The sequence below is a fragment of the Mus musculus genome, chromosome 3 (assembly GCF_000001635.26).
Source record: "Mus musculus strain C57BL/6J chromosome 3, GRCm38.p6 C57BL/6J".
Classification (NCBI taxonomy): domain Eukaryota; kingdom Metazoa; phylum Chordata; class Mammalia; order Rodentia; family Muridae; genus Mus; species Mus musculus.
The window spans coordinates 108,295,473-108,312,997 of record NC_000069.6 but is presented as its reverse complement, the minus strand read 5'-3'; the positions used below and the strand labels follow the sequence as shown (position 1 = coordinate 108,312,997).

General features: G+C 44.4%; 1 protein-coding gene across 6 annotated transcripts in view; it reads right to left on the bottom strand.

Annotated features, from left to right (window-relative positions):
* Positions 1–17,525, bottom strand: part of Sort1 (sortilin 1) — a 77,546-nt gene that overhangs the window by 48,522 nt on the left and 11,499 nt on the right. For 4 of the 6 annotated variants that reach the window (XM_006501223.4, XM_006501224.4, NM_001271599.1 and 1 more), the window contains exons 2-3: positions 4,462–4,521; positions 2,781–2,854 (exon numbers count right to left, since the gene is read on the bottom strand). In XM_006501223.4, coding sequence (XP_006501286.2) covers positions 2,781–2,854; positions 4,462–4,521 — 134 coding nt within the window. Of the gene's footprint in view, positions 1–2,780; positions 2,855–4,461; positions 4,522–14,660; positions 14,799–17,525 lie in introns of those variants that run through there. The other 2 variants (XM_030252513.1, XM_030252515.1) reach the window with 1 other exon arrangement.

The window sequence follows — 17,525 nt, the reverse complement described above, 5'->3', positions numbered from 1 at the left end:
TGAGCATGTGGTGGTGGTGGTGGGGAATGGGGAGAGAGGGAGAGCGGGAAGAGAGGACAGAGCTAGAGCAAGAGAGAGGGGAATGGAGCAGCCCCTTTTATAGTGAGTCAGGCACACCTGGCTGTTGCCAGGTAACTGTGGGCGGAGCCTAGATAAAAATGCTAACACTTAGGAGGCTGCATGACTTGTTTGTTGTAGTAAATATCAATATTAATTGGTGGTTTCTATCCCACCTTCTATCTTTCAGTTCCTAGATAAAAGACACAACACTTTTGTATTTACAATAAGCCTCAGACAGCACTAGAGCTAGGTAGATATCAACCCTCTATGTTATTATGTCTACTTCCCTGCCAATAACCCCAAGATATGATATGATGGTTTGAATATGCTTGGCCCAGGGAGTGACACTATTTGGAGGTGTGGCCTTGTTGGAAGTGTGTCACACTGTGGGTGTGGGCTTTAAGGCCTTCATCCTAGCTGCCTGGAAGTCAGTCTTCTCTTGGCAGCCTTCAGATGAAGATATAGAACTCTCAGCTCTTTCTGCACCATGCCTGCCTGGATGCTGCCATGTTCCCACCTTGATGACAATGGACTGAACCTCTAAACCTGTAAGCCAGTCCCAAGTAAATGTTGTCCTTAGAAGACTTGCCTTGGTCATGGTGTCTGTTCACAGCAGTAAAACCCTAATTAAAACATATGAGTTGCTATGCTCTGCCTGGGCAGCTCTTACTCCAACTGACCAGCTCTCATGGCCTTTTTTTTTTTTTTTTTTTTTAAGATTCACCTACCCCCTCGCCTCTTCTCCTCTCCCCACCTCTCTCTCTCTCTTCCTTCTGTGGTCCTCTCCTCGACCCCATGCTGGGAACCAAAGCCCCGCCTTCTTCTGCCCAGCTCTAGGCTGTGGGCATCTTTATAGTTTTATAGGTTACACAGCATCACTTGGTTTTTGTGAGGATCTCCTCACCCCTAGGGGCAGCCAGACCTCGGGGCCAGTATTTAGCATTGCAATACATAGCAAGAGACCAAACTCAACACTTGTTCAAGGTTACTCTGCAAATGATAGTGCAGAGAGTCAACCCTTGGCCTGCCTGCCAGCTAAACCTTGGCAGCCCTTTGCTTTTCTGTGTTGCTTCCCAAGACAATACAGCTGCATGGTAGATAGAGCACTGGAGGGGAAAATCAGGGAGAACTGTAAACAAACTAAGATGACACTCTGCACGGTCACTCGTGCTTCCTGTTAGGATTTCCAAGTGTTTTATAAGGTGATGCAAAAAAAAAGATAAGCTAGTGAGGAAGGCGACACTGAGCAGGACTTCATTAGAGCAAGGACTCTTTTTTTTTTTTTTTTTAATTCTTTGAGTCAGGGTTTCTCTGTGTAGCCCTGGCTGTCCTGGAACTCACTTTGTAGACCAGGCTGGCCTTGAACTCAGAAATCTGCCTGCCTCTGTCTCCCAAGTGCTGGGATTAAAGGCATATGCCACCAATGCCCGACTTAGAGCAAGGATTCTTAAGTGCTAGAAACAGGTACTAAATTCAGTCTACAAAGTTTTAAATATATCTTTTCCTCTCCAAACAGGAGACTAGCTTTGATTATTTAGCTGCTGTTCTAATTACATAAACAATGGCACCGTCTATGGGCCTTTTTAATACCCAGACTCTATAATATACTGACAATCCATAAGAAACAAGGAAAACCACATGCTTGGTATAAAAACTCACAGAAGTCAAGGCATCCAGCCAAGCAGCTATTTGTTCACTCAACTAACACTCTGCCTGCCTACTCTGTATTAATAACTTGGCCAGCAGCTAGAGAGTCTCCAGTTAGTGCAGTGCCCAGCCTTCATGGGGCTTTGGCAATTCCAACATGTGACTGACTCCTTGGCCTACAGAAGTATTTGCTTATTTTAAGCCAGCATTGCTGTGCTCAATAGAGTGCTCTGGCTCCAGGCCCCTGGGCAGAGAAGTCAAAGATCACACCTGCTGGAGGAGGGAAGTGGGGTTGAAGCATTTCAGAGCCTCAGCATCAGTTCCCTGCACCTGGGCCAAGAGCAGCTGTAGAACAATCAAGTGAAGAAGAGTTACAGCCCAGCAGGGCTCCCAGAGGCCTCTGGCTCCTGTGGTGTTTCTAGAATGGGCTGCTGGGATTTTGTGATTCATTTAGGTCCCTTGGGAAGAGATGGGACAGAAATACAGGATAAAGACGATAATGACTTACTTTAGAGTGCTAGCAGCTCTGCATCCTGCTGAGGAATGGAGCCTACTATTCAAGTTGCAGAAGACACACCGATGTCATGACACATGTTCCCACCCTCATCACCTAGTGTGAACTGTAGTAACGAGGTTGACTGAAATAGGGTGATCTAAAAAGCTCCCTTCCTAGGCAGAAATGACCATGCACCATCATAAAAATAACCCATTTAGACTCCAAAACATTAAATAAAAGTTTGTTTGAAAATTTTTTTTAAAAAATCGATTCATAGCATATAGATGCAGAAAAACCACACTGCCTTTCTGTCAGTAAGAATCCATGAGATTCGCATGGGTACACGCGCCTGTAGCGCCAGCCTTTACCTGGTGTCATCAACCTCCTCTCCTTCCAGGTAAGTCCCTTCTCATTTTTTTCTTAAGGTTGCTACATTGTTATCCAAAAGTGGGCTGAGCACCATAGTCTGCTGGACTTCTAAGATCAAAATTAACTGTTGAAATATTGTGACAGTTAAGGCAGAACCTTTGTCGTTCCTGTGTGGTCAAATGTCCCTGGGACGTGTTATCTGTCTCACCTTCGATACAACTTGGACTGTCCAAAGCTCACAATTACCAGAGGCACTTGGAAAGTGGTCAGGACGAGAATAACCTGCAGGGGACAAAAGCATTCTGTTGATAAGAGATGATAGACAATGACGATAAGCTGCGTCTCAAAGACTGATGGTGACAGCTCTGCTTTCTAGAAACCTGTAATGCAACATAGCTGAAGTCTAGGAAGGGCCAAGGAACGTGGGTCCGTGAGGATCTGAAAGTTCCTGTCTCATCCCATCGCTTACACTTGAAGCAGTGAGTCGGAGATGCTCAAGTGCATATAATGAAGGAGCCATCTAATTTGTATCTATATAAGAAAAAAAATCTCCTTTTTCTGCCCCCCAGAGGTTAGCATTCCACATATGTTTGGGCATCTTCTCCTTCAGGTTGCTAGTTCTCTGTGTAATTCATTTTTGTGAACAATTATTTTCTATGCAAAAATATACATGAGAAAAAGAATCTAGATAAATTAGTACAGGCATCTAGAGTATCAAAAATCCACGTAATAAGAAATCCTAGCTAGGCACGGTGGTCCACACCTGTGATCCCAGCAGTAGGGGGCAGAGGTAGGAGGATCAGGAGGCGTTCAAGGCCAATTTAGCCATATTTAAAGCTAGCCTGGCTACTTAAGACTGTGTCTCTGGGGAAAAACAAAACAAAACACAACTTAGAGTTACCAAGGATCTTGGCTAAGTGAATAGATTATAGAAATTAGGGCATATGTCAAAATTGAGAAAAACTAATACACACTTAAGAAAACTCTACTGGGGAGTTTAAAGGGTAATTATAAGAAACCACTTTGTTTTGCTTACATGTGTATGTATGAATGGATAGGCTTTATATGTCTGTCCATGTTCATGTGTGTGTGCAGATGTGCATGTGTAGAGGCAGCAAGTCAGTGTGGTATCTTCTTCCATTGCTCATCACATACTCTTTGAGAGAGGGCTTCTCAGGAACCTGACAATGCCTGACTGGCCAGCATGACCTGGCCAGCGAGTTCTAGTGGTCTGCTTGCCTCTGCTTCACCCGCGGCAGAATTGCAAGCATGTGCTACACACCCAACTGCTTATTTTTAATTTTACTTTAAATTACTTGTGTATGTATGCCTGTGTGGGGTATTTGGACACAGATAACTCAGAGGACAGAGACATTGGATCTTCTAAAGCTGGAGTCACAGGCGACTGAAAGCCTGCTGATGTGGGAGCAGGTCTTCTGCAAGATCACAAGTGTGTTTCTTACTGCAGAGCCATCTTTCCAACCCACGTGCGGGTCCTAACGTGTGTGCTGGGGATCCGAATTCACCAGAGCATCTCCTCAGCCTGGAAAACTTGCTGTCCAGAGCCAGAGCTGTGCTTCCATGGGCTTCTGGGATTGTTACCATGTACCTCACACTAATGTAGGCATTAATGGGATACCTAGCCATCATCTACCTGCCCCACCCTACACCCTCAGGCAGGATAACAGTAGTCTGAAGACTGCTTTCAACTGGTTCCCAGTTCTAAAGCAAAGCCAAAACAACTACAATTTCCTGAAAGTCTGATCTGAAAACACAAACTTTCTGTGACTAAGGTTGAAGACCCTTTCAGAAATAGTGACATGTAGACTATCAGCCTGTTCCAAAGCCCATCGTCTTGCTAGAATAAAAGAGTTTAGAATATTACTTACCCCAGTGCTGTCTCCAACCCAGGACAAGGACACTGAGCCACTGAGGTCATCAAAGACATGCTATTAGAGAAAAGGAAATGAAATTCATTTAGACATGGCATCCGCTCCTTTTCCATCCTTGGACCTTTATCACCTTTTGACATATGTTATTCTGAGAATGCCATTCCTGAGTACTGTATTACATCATTTCCATTTCACACTCTCCCCTCTCTGATGCCTCCTGTTCCTCTCACCCCTTCTCAACTTCACAACCCAAACCCAAACCTTAGGCTCATGGAACATCACACAGAGGGAACAGGATTCACGGAGCCAGAGAACCAGGCTGTTTGCTACGAGACAGCATCCTCTCTATGTGACAAGGAGTTGCACCACGGAATCTTAACATGTCCACCTAAGCAAGGCCTCCATCCACAATGACAACACGGCTGAAATCCCAACATGGATGGAAGAAGACTCACAGGGCTCTGTCTCTAGAGGGAGAGCTACAGGCAATCAGTGACTGCTAGAAAACAGAGTGCCAGTCCTCCCCAGGGATGAGCTCTGACGTTGGCCAGTCCTTTATTACTCCTCTGTGTAATTAAGCTCCTAGTGAGAAGGGGACACAGGGTCCCACAATCAAATTTGGGAGAGATGGGATTTAGCGACTTCATCCAAATCACAGATGACTTAGAAATTTCAATTCTCTCATACGAAGTAAGCCAAGCAGATGAGTTATCTTCACTGCACCAGATGGGAGATGGGGAAGTCTAATTGCTTTCTCAAACAGAACTAAATATAAAGACATAGCAAAGTATTCTTAGGGTGCTTTAAAACAAGAGATCAGAGCCCACACTGACAGACATAATTATAATCCAATCGGCATAATTGAAGTCTCGCTAAGCAGTCTTCACAGTATGGATGAACAGTTAGAGGTCGGGTTCCTCCTGCTTCCAGGCAGAACTGCTAAGATGGCAGGAGGCTGACGCAAAGAGTGAATGGCTTTGTGTTGTCTGTCTAGTCAACAGTCACAGAGATTAATAATAAGCCCATCGGAGCTCCACTGGGAACTGGGAAACAAAACTGAGAAAGATGGTATATTACATCTAAAGCCCAGAACGCACGCAAAAGTGACAGTCATCTCTGCAGGCTGTTTCCACCCAGATATGTCCACCTTCTATTTCTCTCTCTCCCTCTCCCTCTCTCTCTCTACTTCTTTCTTTTCTTTTCTTTTCTTTTCTTTTCTTTTCTTTCCTTTTTGGTTTTTCGAGACAGGGTTTCTCTGTGTAGCCCTGGTTGTCCTGGACCAGGCTGGCCTTAAACTCATAGAGATTTACCTGTCTCTGCCTCCCAGTGGTGGGAGTAAAGGCGTGTACCCTGCCCATATTTATATTTTATATTTGTAAAATAATATGTGTTCACCACAGAAAATGTAAACAATATGAGGAAGTACATTAAAGGAAATAAAAGTCACTCATAATTCATCACACAGAAATAGTCCAGGTTAATGTTTAATCTTCTAACCTTCACCAATTATCAAACTAATAAAATAATTCAACAGAGGCACTACTGTTACTTGAAAAGACTTCTCAGCGTACAGAAATTACATGATATATATATAAAACAAAAATGAAAGGCCTTCCCTGAACACATGCCACTAGCCAAGCCTCCTACAGAGTAGCTCAATACGCTCGTCTACAAATGTTGGTTGTGCTTTTTCTTGGGGAGACATATCCAGTTCCCCCATGAACCCTGAACACGTCCAGCCAGATATGACAGGAGCTTTGTATTCCGTGATGTTCTCTGTACACACTCAATAAGCATGTGTTGAAAATGATTATAACATATCCTTCCCAAACCACAGCTCCCATCTCAAAATAGAGTCTGCCTATAAATGGTCTGGTGCCAGCTACTTGGTCACTCAAGCCACCAATCCCAAGAGAGAAGCTGGAAGGGAAAGAACTCTGAACACAAATTGCTTCACTTATCTCCTAATTTTCTCTGTGGTCCTCCTGACTAGGGCTTCTGAGTCTGTCTGTGCTATTTCCCTTCTGGATGGAAAGTGCCTTTGAGGTCAAAAGACCCTCTGAACGCTCTCCATAAATAGTACTAGTGCGGCACACAGGGCTTGCTCAGTAAACTGGTTAACTCTCAGAAGCACAGGCTGAGCTGGAAGCTGCCGAGGGACAGAAGGGCTATTCATACACGGACTTGCTGAGCATCAGAGGGAAAGTGGAGCTCTTAGAGACTCCTGGAACCAGCAGCTTACAGAATGGCACACCAGTGTGCCTTAGATGTCTCACACAGAGCATGGACGCATGTTCTCTTGGGAGACAAGATAGTATCTGAAGTTAAATCGATGAGTCCCCTGAAGAGGAACAGGGCTAGCCAGGGCTACTACATGTACTGGTCATCGCATAAACATGAGGTTTTTGTTTTGTTTATTTCCTAGAGAGGTCTGGTTGCAGCAACTGACTAGAAAAAATAAAAAGTCCCGCTAACCACCACACTGGAGTCTGGGTTTGTCTTCGTCAGACAGTAACATTGTTAGTTTGAGACAATCAGGACCTGCACTTTGCATTTTTTATACAATTCTCTGCACACACGACTCAGTCCATGAACACACATTACCCCATATCTTACTGCTCAGCCTGGGAACAAGGGTTACTGGATGCCACCAGCAACCTCAGCTTCATCTAAACAACTAAAATGGGAATTGACCTAGCTTATTTTAAGAGCTCCCTTGAAAATATAGGCCAGACTTATTAGCTGTAATGGTGGTTTTCTGTTACCCTTGACCTCCTGCTCCACCCTTCCCATTAACCATTTAACATCTGCTTTTGAAAATGTACAAGCTCATCAGAACACTCACCTACCTACATAAGATGTGACTCATCAGTCGTATTTCACACTCTAAAATACCTATTACCTTCTGAAGTTAAAAGAGAAAATGAAATCAGATCAGACGGCATAACAGGAGCTCAAGCGGGGGCGGAGGGGGGGGGGGAGTTCACATGGAAAGGAGGCAAATCCAGGAGATTAAAAGCTCTGGTGGCTCGATCTTGTAAACTTAACATGAACTGGAAACACATGGGAAGGGGGACCCTCAGTGTGGAAGAGACGCATGGATCAGAGTGACCAGAGGGTGGGTCTGTGGGGCATCTTTGTGATTTCTCATTGATGGAGGAGGGCTTAGCTTACTGTGGGTGATGCCACCCCTGAGCATCACCTGAGGTGACAGGTGGTCCCCAGGTTATACAAGAAAGGGAGCTGAATGTGGTCTGCTTCCTGCCTTCAAGCTCTTGGCCCAAATTCCTGCATTAGTTTCTCTGGATCGATTGATCGTAGGCTGTGGACTGTGAGATGAAAGGAACCCTTCCTTCCTCCTTTTGCTTTTTTTTTTTTTTTTTTTTAGTTTGCAACAAAAAACAAACTAGGGTAGGCACCAAGAGTACAGATTCAGGCCCACTCCTTCACGGGGAAGAAACACGATGTCAAGGAAAGGCTGAACAGCTTGGCTCTAGCTAGGGAACAACGCACTGCTGCAAGCAAAAGGCCAGAGATTCTAATCTAACCAGTGATCCAGTGTGCGTGTGGGTGTGGGTATGGGTGTGGGTGTGGTATATGAATGTGTATTATATGAATATGCATGTGTTACATGAATGTGTGTTGTATGAATATGTATGTGCATTATATGAGTATATATGCATGTTATGTGAATATGTATATCTGTATGTTATATGAATGTGTATTATATGAATATGTATGTATGTTTGTATACCTTCATGCATATGCATGTACAGAGTCCAGAGAGGTTGACATCAGGAATCTCTCCCAATCCATCTCCATCTTATCCCCCTCAGTGCCTTGTCACTGGGTCTGAAGCTCATCTGGTGCAGAGATGGAGCCATCTACATTTTAACAACTGACATACACAATTGTGTGGGAAACACTCAACAAATATGGACTCCATTTTCTTTTTTTTAAGACAGGGTATCACTGCGCGCATCTGGCTGGCCTGAAACTCAATTTGTGAACCACTGGCCTTGAACTCTAAGAGACCCTCCTGCCTCTTGCCTAGTGCTGGGATTAGAGGTGGGCACCATCATGGCTAGCCAATCCATTTTCTTTAAGAACCATTTGAGAAGCCCTAAAAGGTGGAAGAAGTGAAAACTAAGTCTAGATCTATTTAATTTCCTGACAGTAACAGTGAGGAAGGGATATAATATCTTTGCTCTTAGAGGGGCTTTCTGCTTCTGGCCAATAGGATGAGAAACCCCTAAAGAAACTCAGACTATGAGAAGTAAGTTTTCTAGCTGCCACACATCAGGAGGTGCAGGACAAGGATCCACAAAAGGCAGCAAACGGAGGAGCCTATGAAGGCCACAGCTTGCTCCCTGGGTGTTAGCAAGGGGATGTACGCTGAACCAGAGTTTCCAGAACTGAAGCAATGAGACTGGTAGTGGCTGGAAAACAGAAGCCATGCTAATGTGGAGAAATTGAAGGGCAGAGGTCACAGGTTAGAGGACCAGAGAGGTGGGAGGGGCACAGAAGAAGCCTCCAGAGGATCTGTGGGGCTTTGCCTCCATCTCTGAGAGCTCTTGTAGAAGATAGCAATGGAAGAGGCCTGTGATGGCATGAATGGCTCCCTAAGAATAGGAAGAGCTTGTAAGCCGGTGACGTCATCGTCGGTACACGGTGATGTCAGCATGCTGCGACTCAGCGGGAAGCAATCACCAGATGCCTTTGTGCTTCCTAGGATCCACAACTGTGCGCTGAATATACATCTATCCTTTATGAGTTATCCAGGCTGTGGCACTGAGTTATAGCAACAGAAAACTGACAGGGGTTTCCCAGCCAGCCAGCTAAGTCTTTGCCGAAGACTGACCAGTACACATCATACCTGTGAGGAAAATACCCAAGAGCAGGCAGTCGGCTGTAAGGTCTGGACCCCACCCAGAACCACCAAGTCTTCTCCACAGTCACAGAGAGTAACTTCACATGGTAAGGGGATTAAGCATGTAGAAAGTTTTACTATAGTATGTAGAAAAACTGTGTCGCAGAACACAGTTCAAGAATATTTACGGGGACAACAGATATCTCAGTAGATCCAGACACCCCCAGTCATGAGGACTGAAATTCAATCCCTGGAACCCTCCCCCTGGAAGGAGAGAAGACACTCCCACAAGCTGTCCTCTGATTTCCGCAAATGCGCATGTAGTCACACACGTGAATAAATAAATACATTTTAATTAGAAAAGACTATTTATAATACAAAAATGCCTAAGTCCCATCAAGATAATATAAGTCACAATATTCTGGGCTGGAGGGATGGTTCAGTGGGTAAGAGCTTACACTACTCTTCCAGAGGACCTGAGTTTGAGTCCCAGCCCCTATGTCAGATGGTTTACAACCACCTATAACTCTAACTCAGCGGGGATTGGATGCCTCTGGCCTCTGTGGGAACCTACATTCATTCATTCATTCATATTCATTCGCGCTCTCTCTCTCTCTCTCTTTCTCTCCACACACACACATACACTCACACAGACAGACAGACAGACAGACAGACAGACAGAATTAAAATTATAGAAATAAATCTTAGGGGCTGGAGAGATGGCTCAGTGGTTAAGAGCACTGACTGCTCTTCCAAAGGTCCTGAGTTTAAATCCCAGCAACCACATGGTGGCTCACAACCATCCGTAATGAGATCTGATGCTCTCTTCTGGTGTGTCTGAAGGCAGCTACAGTGTACTTACATATAATAAATAAATAAATAAATAAATAAATAAATAAATATTTTAAAAAAGGAAATAAATCTTAAAAAATTACAATATCCAAGATTCAATAAAAAAAAATTACCAGGCATATAAAGAGGAAGAAAATATAACCAATAATGAAAAGAAAAATCAAAATTACCCAGAAGTATAATTAGTATACATGACATCAAAACAGTTCTAGCTCTACTCCAGATGCTCAAGAATTAGAGAACAGGTTGACTGTGTTAAGTATAGACAGAAAAGATGTATTTAAACACACACATCCGAGGCTGTGATGGCACAAGCCTGTGATTCCAGCACCTGAGAGATGGAGGCAGGAGCGTCTCAAGATTGAAGTCACCTTGTACTACACAGGAAGACAATGTCTAACAAAAGAAAAGGGGTGCAAAGGAAGAGAGAAAAGAAGAGAAAAGAAAAATGCTTGAGCCAGATGAGTAGAAATGAGAATTACCAGGACTACACTAAAACATAATCCGGGACATGGAGAGAGCAGCACTGACTGAGTTGCCAGCAACATGGAGCCTTCTAACAGACACACTGATAGACACACAGACACACTTGGTATGTAGAGAAGGTTTGGAGTATGGGGATCAGGAAAAGAAAGAAAGGGAGGAAGGGAGGGAGGGAGGAAAAAAGGGCAAGCGAGCTCTAAATTTAATCCCAGCATACAAGAGGCAGAGACAGGCAGATTTCTGTGAGCTCCAGGCCAGCCAAGGTTACATAGCAAGACCCTGTCTCAGAAACCAAACAAATTCTTTCATTTTGAGTAAAGCTATAAAATCAGAGATTAGAGAAGCTCACAAACCCTCGGCAGACAGGCTACGTGACGGGAACTACATCACACCTCACCATACCCACGTTGTCTGACGCAACGGAGGAGAAAACTCTTCAAAATGTCAGCACACAGGAACAAAGAGTGGCAGTATGTTTTTTCTTCTGAAGAAGGCAGCATCAGAAAAGCTAGCGAGGTTCCAGCACGGTGGCCCAGACCTGTAGCTCCAGTCAAAACACTCTTACAATCTAATAAACATATACTTAACACAAGTTCTTGATATGGTCCAAGCTGGCCTGGAACTCATGCATCTCTTGCCTTGGCCTCCTGAGTAATGGGATTACAGCATGTACCAGTTTGTCCGGCTTGGATGTTTCCTTTTGAAGTTACAACAAAAGGGACTGAAGCCGTGGAAAGATCTGAAAGAAGCTAAGTGCAATCTTTAGAAGAAGAAGAAGAAAAAAAAAAGGCTATTCTAGTCCACAGCTACCAACGTTCGACGTGATCTCTTTCCAGGCATGCCTCTCATGGCTCTTATGGTCATTTTTATATTAAGATTATTCACAATGGCCTAGTCGGTCATCAGTGGGAGGAGAGGCCCTTGGTCCTGTGAAGGCTCTATTTATTACCCAGTGTAGGGGAATCCCAGGGCCAAGAAGCAAGAGTGGGTGGGTTGGGGAGCAGGGGGAGGGGGTAGGTAGTTTTCAGAGGGGAAACCAGGAAATGAGATAACATTTGAAATGTAAAAAAAGAAAATATCTAATTAAAAAAAAGATTAAAAAAAAAAAAAAAAAAAGGAGCCGGGCAGTGGTGGCACACACTTTTAATCCCAGCACTTGGGAGGCAGAGGCAGGCGGATTTCTGAGTTCAAGGCCAGCCTGGTCTACAGAGTGAGTTCCAGGACAGCCAGGACTACACAGAGAAACCCTATCTCGAAAAACCAAATTAAAAAAAAAAAAAAGGTTATTGGGTATTGGACAAAGGGCCTTGTCTATGCAAGTATTTTGCACAGAGCTACACCTCTGCTCCATGCCATGAATTCTTAATGGCAGATATCACAATGTGGTACAAATGGAGATCTGTATACACAGACACAAGACCTTATAGACAGAAGTGGGAGCAGATGGCAGAAGGCAATTGCACAGGTGGAACCCACAGGAACATAAATGCAAGTCTTCTGAAAACCTTCCAAGGGATTTGGAATCAGCAAGGCAACAAATCTCCAGGTCGTATCTTTGAGACATCTCTAGATTTGGGTAGTAGAGCTGGGAAGAGCACCCTAATGTGGGGGCACCATTTCCTGCGCTTGACGCTAGGGCTGAATGCCAGAGGAGAGCAAGCTGAGCACCAACTCTTCTCCCTCTCTGCCTCCTGACCGCTGTGCAGTGTGATCAAGTTCCTGCCACCCACAACCTCCCCATCCGAGTGGGAGTGTACCCTCCAACTGGGAGGATTCTTTTTTTTTTTTAAGTTGCTCTGGCAGGTGTTCTGGGAGCAACAAGACAAGGAACCGATGCTGAAACTATAAGGAAAATGTTATTAATATCACAGAAGAGAGCTAAGCATACAGTGAATGCTAATAGATACTTGTTAAAATAATTTCAAGTTAAGTTTAAACCAGAAAAAAAGAATAAACACACACAAAAGGGGAAAATGTCTGATGCTTGAAAAATAGTATTTTGTCTTGAAAGACCCAAAGAACATTGAAATGAGGTCATACATAAGTTATCAGCCAGCAGTATAAAGAGCTGAAAATAATTAACTCATTGGCCCATTTATTCTAATCAAGAAAGAATTTTATAATAAAATTATATATAAAATTGTATATATGTGTGTGTGTGTGTGTGTGTGTGTATATATACACATACATACATATATAGAGAGAGAAAGAGGGAAAGAGAGAGAGAATAAAGCTTTGTGCCTAGAAAAAAACCTCAAAGACAGAATAATTCTTTTACTAAAACGTAGTATTCCAGTGAATATTCTAGAAGTAAAATCCCAAACTACATAATAACATTTAGGAGTAGAAAGGCCAGCAAACAGAAAAATGAATGTCTATCTCAAGCAGCACTAGAAAGATGTCATGGCCACCTGAGGTGGCTCATACCTGTGACAGCACTCTGGGGGCTGAGGCAGAAGGAATTAGTTCAAAGCCAGCTTCAGTTAAGTAACACAACCCTGATCTCTGATTTTTGTTTCTCTTTTACGTTACAAGTCCCTAAAACGTGGGGCGACATCCTGTTCTGACAGACAACAGGTTCTCAGTCTAACCTAGACCCCTGAAGAGGTAAATTATTCACCACAAAGAACACAAAGCTGTTTGGTAAACCAAATACATGCAATAGAAAGATACCAGAATAAAAAAAAAAATTAAAACTCTGTAAATACGCTGTTTCTCTAGTAACAGGCCAAAACCAGTATTCAAAGGAAACAGCATCAAAAGTTTCAGCCAGTTAGACAGAAAACCAGTTTAATTCTTTTAGGAGCAAATGAACACGAAATGGTCACAGCTTCCAGCAAGAGTTATTAATTTCCTGTCCCCGCTACTGGCCTAGGGACAGAGAAGAGAAGATAGATCAATGGACAAAATCGAAAGCAGGACAGACAAGGTTTCTTTCAGCAGATGGCAAGGTTAGCACTTCCGGTCAGTGGCAAGAGTGGGGACTAAGTCAAATGCTGTTTGCTAACTTCCCCCTCACACTCTAAGTGGACCAAAGGCAAGCACGCTCAAACAGACTGGATACATTAGAACCCAGGAGGATTTACTGTGGCTCTTTTTAAAATTATATATTAACATTCCAAAGAGAAAGTTGTTAAAAGCTTGGAGAAATTATTGGCACTACGAAAAACTATTGGTAGATTAAGAGTTTTCAAATCAAAACAAGGTCTCCTTAGGTGTCCGGTGAGACAGGCCTGTGGTCATAGCATTTACAGGGTGGATGATCACAAGTTCAAAGCCAGCCTGGCTCCTTCTTTAGACCCCTCTGATAGATACATGATTAGCCATGTATCTGAAGATGTGGACGCCGTGTTATCCATGAGAACTTGCTCCACAATCCTTCCTTATGGAGAAAGCTTATTGGGAAGAATTCCATTTAAAATACAAACAGCACGGGTTCAATTGCCAGCACTCACATGGCAGCGGCAAAACACCTACATACATATAATAACGAAATAAAAACACCAACAGTAGACTTTACGGGGACACGCTCCTCTTCGTTGCTTTCTTTTGCACTGTATCTCTGGGTGGCACAGTGCTGCGGAATCAACTTGGTCGCTCCCCATGGGCTGGAAGTGCTCTACCCACTGAGCCATCCCCCCATACTAGTTTCTTCCTAGTTATGTTATCCTGGCTAATAGACAGATGCATCAGAAAGCTAAGGGGAGGGTCAGAAAGAGCCTGCCACCCAGAGCCACAAGAACACAGGCAGCCTGGCTGCAAGGCAGCTTTTAATCCACGCCCCGACCTTAACATTCAGGGAAGCCCTGGCCTGCCTTCCTGGCAGTCATTTTCAGAGCTTTTGTTCACCCCATTGGAACTCTGGGAAGCAGGGGAGTTCTGGGTAGCAGGAAGTCACTGGCTGGCATCAATAGCAACTATCATCTGATTGTGGAACAGGTTTTCAGGAAACCTTCCTAACCATGCTAGGAAGTAGGGGACAGTTTGTTACCCCGTTCTCTGAGGATGTCCATCAGAGCTGGTGAAGCAAGCCTCTGCTGCCCACTTCCTGCAGTCTTAATCCGGAGGCCAACACACTTCGGGCCATGGGTAACTCAATGCCCACTTCTGCAGTCATGTGGATAATCAGTGGGTCTGGCAGAGGTGAAGAGAGACCCATGAGACACAACATTCTTCACAGAAATAACTTCATCTTCACATCTAATTAAGCTGGAAGCCTAATTAAGTCACTGTTACTATAAGCTTGGAGAACTTGAGGCTGGTCCAAACAGTCACACAGCTTGGCAAAACTCAGTCATGAGAAATTTGTGCCTATCTAGTTACATTGACTTAAAAGACAAATACTGAGAATTAACACTTGCCCCAGTGACCCCGTGAGTCCAGCTTATCAGAGAGGGCTGCAGGCTGAGGCACATGCAGATGGCTCTGCAGTGAGGAGCAGCCCCTTCTGGCAAGCAGAGAGGAAAAGACAATGGTGTAGACTGTAAACATGCTTTCCTTCAACAAACCACGGTCCTCAGCATCTGTGGGGGATGGGTTCCTGGACCCCTGTGGATACCACATCCATGGTGCTCAGGATGCTTAAATCCAATGTCATCATGTTTACATATAACTCTCATATCCTCTGCACCTTAGATCACCTCTAAACTACTTTTAACATATGTAATATATAAATTATAAAACATATAATATGGAAAAGCAGTCACACTGGATTACCAAAGACATGACAACGAAAATATCTGTGTGTTCAATACAGGCAAAAAAGAAATTTTTCTATGAAATTTTTTTGTTTGTTTGTTTTTCGAGAGAGGGTTTCTCTGTGCAGCCCTGGCTGTCCTGGAACTCACTCTGTAGACCAGGCTGGCCTCGAACTCAGAAATCCACCTGCCTCTGCTTCCTGAGTGCTGGGATTAAAGGCGTGCGCCACCACGCCCGGCTTTATGAAATTTTAAAATTCAAAATTAATTGAATCTATGGATGCAGAAACCACAACTGCAAAAGGCTGACCATTGCTGTGCTGGAGTGTATCCTGTGTTTGCCCAGAGGGCAAGCAGGGATAACACAGGCTCCAAGTTTGTGCACTGGGAGTCTGTAAACAGACTTCTCTCCTGCAGAAATGTCAACATTAGGGCTCCACACGGCAGACCATCTATAGAAGATGCCTGGCACTGTGCACAGGAGTGCAGTGCTACAAAAGCGCATGCAGCCTACTTCAGTAACCAACTGGAGAGGAGAGAAAACACAAATCATTCTCTCTCTTGGGAACCCACCGCCTAGAGGGTAAAAATGTATCATCCTTCTCCATGCTCGGAGCTAAGGATCCAGGGGCACAGTTTTCATGGCCTACCAAGGCAGGGAGGGACTCCAGAGCTAAGCTTCCAAATTCCAATGGGAACACAGGAACAGGATGCATGACACGCAGGTCTGCAGCACAACACGGGCAGGAAGACAATCTTTACAGAATTTAAAGGAGGCACTGCTAGAATCGGAAAACACGGGCCAAAAATAAGATCACAAATGTTCCAGTTCTCATGGAAGCTATTCTTAGAAAGAAAAAAAAAATACAAGTTTTCAAAAATCTATTCAATTATTCAGAGTTCTCTGAAAGGCAGGATGATAGGGAAGACACTGGGCTAATAATCAGGCGGCCTGGGTTTATTTTCAGCTCTGCCAGAAGCCCTGTGAACTTGGGCAATGCTGCCTAACTTCACGGTGGGGGTGGGGCGGGTGCTGCAGTGGCAAGATCTCTCCCTGGTCTCTGAGCTTTGCAATTCTGTGACTCAGCAATACTTTAGCCTCTCCGTTCTCATTCCTACTGCTCCAGAGCTGGGGGGGCCGGAGGGGGGAAATTAAATCAACAAGACAGCTCCATAATTCCAATAGCCATGCTACAAGAGTGACCCTGCATTACTTAGAGTCTCTGAGGTGCAGGACACTCTGAGGAGGGGGTGGTGCAGACCTCTGCTACAGCAGCATGCATGCATTAGGAAGCTCTGCGTGTACAGACCTCTGATGCAGTGGAATGCACGTGTTAGGAAGCTCTGCGTTCAGTTATGCATTAGACCTCTGTGAGAAAACTGCACGCCATCATTCTAATCAATGCACCAACATCTCTCTTTGTAGATTATGGAGGAAACAGATGAAATTTGGAGAAAGGTGCACCGAGAGACAGACAGGGACGGCAGCAGGAAGGGGTGGGACATTGCAGAGAGAATCAAGCTTCTGCAGGATGAACAAACAAAAGGCCTTAAGCAAGCCGACTGCAGCCTAAGAATATAGGCCAGTGGATACCGGAGAAAACAGCCCAGGGTCTCTGAGTAGCCAGCCCCGCAGGCACTAAACAACACACAACATTAAAGTCACATGAGTTCTGGGATAGTCTGACCCAGTCTCTGAATGCTCCGGGGCCATAGAAAGGCCACGGCATTTTAGAAAACAAAAATTCATTCAAAGCAATAAAGTCTTTGGCACTTCCAGGAGTGGGCTTGTTTTTTTAGAGACCCAGTTTTATGAAACATTCAACTCTAATCTAATCCTACCCAACAAATGAGGCTCCATTTCACCATTTTGGTTTTTTTGTTTTTTTGTTTTTTGTTTTTTGTTTTTTGTTTTTTACGTCCAAGTCCTGACTCAGGAAGGCCAGCAACAGCGAGCTGCTTGCTGGTTGTGGGCCACACTGCCAGAACCAGCAAGCAAGCTGCTTGCTGGTTGTGGGCCACGCTGCCAGAACCAGAAGCTGGCTGCTCACACTCTGGGTGTGGGGACTTACTTCCTCACTCTGCTACCCCAGCACCCTGGCTTCCATCCAGATCTTGGGTACAGGAGGCTCTTCCTCGCCTCGGGCCTTATGAACATG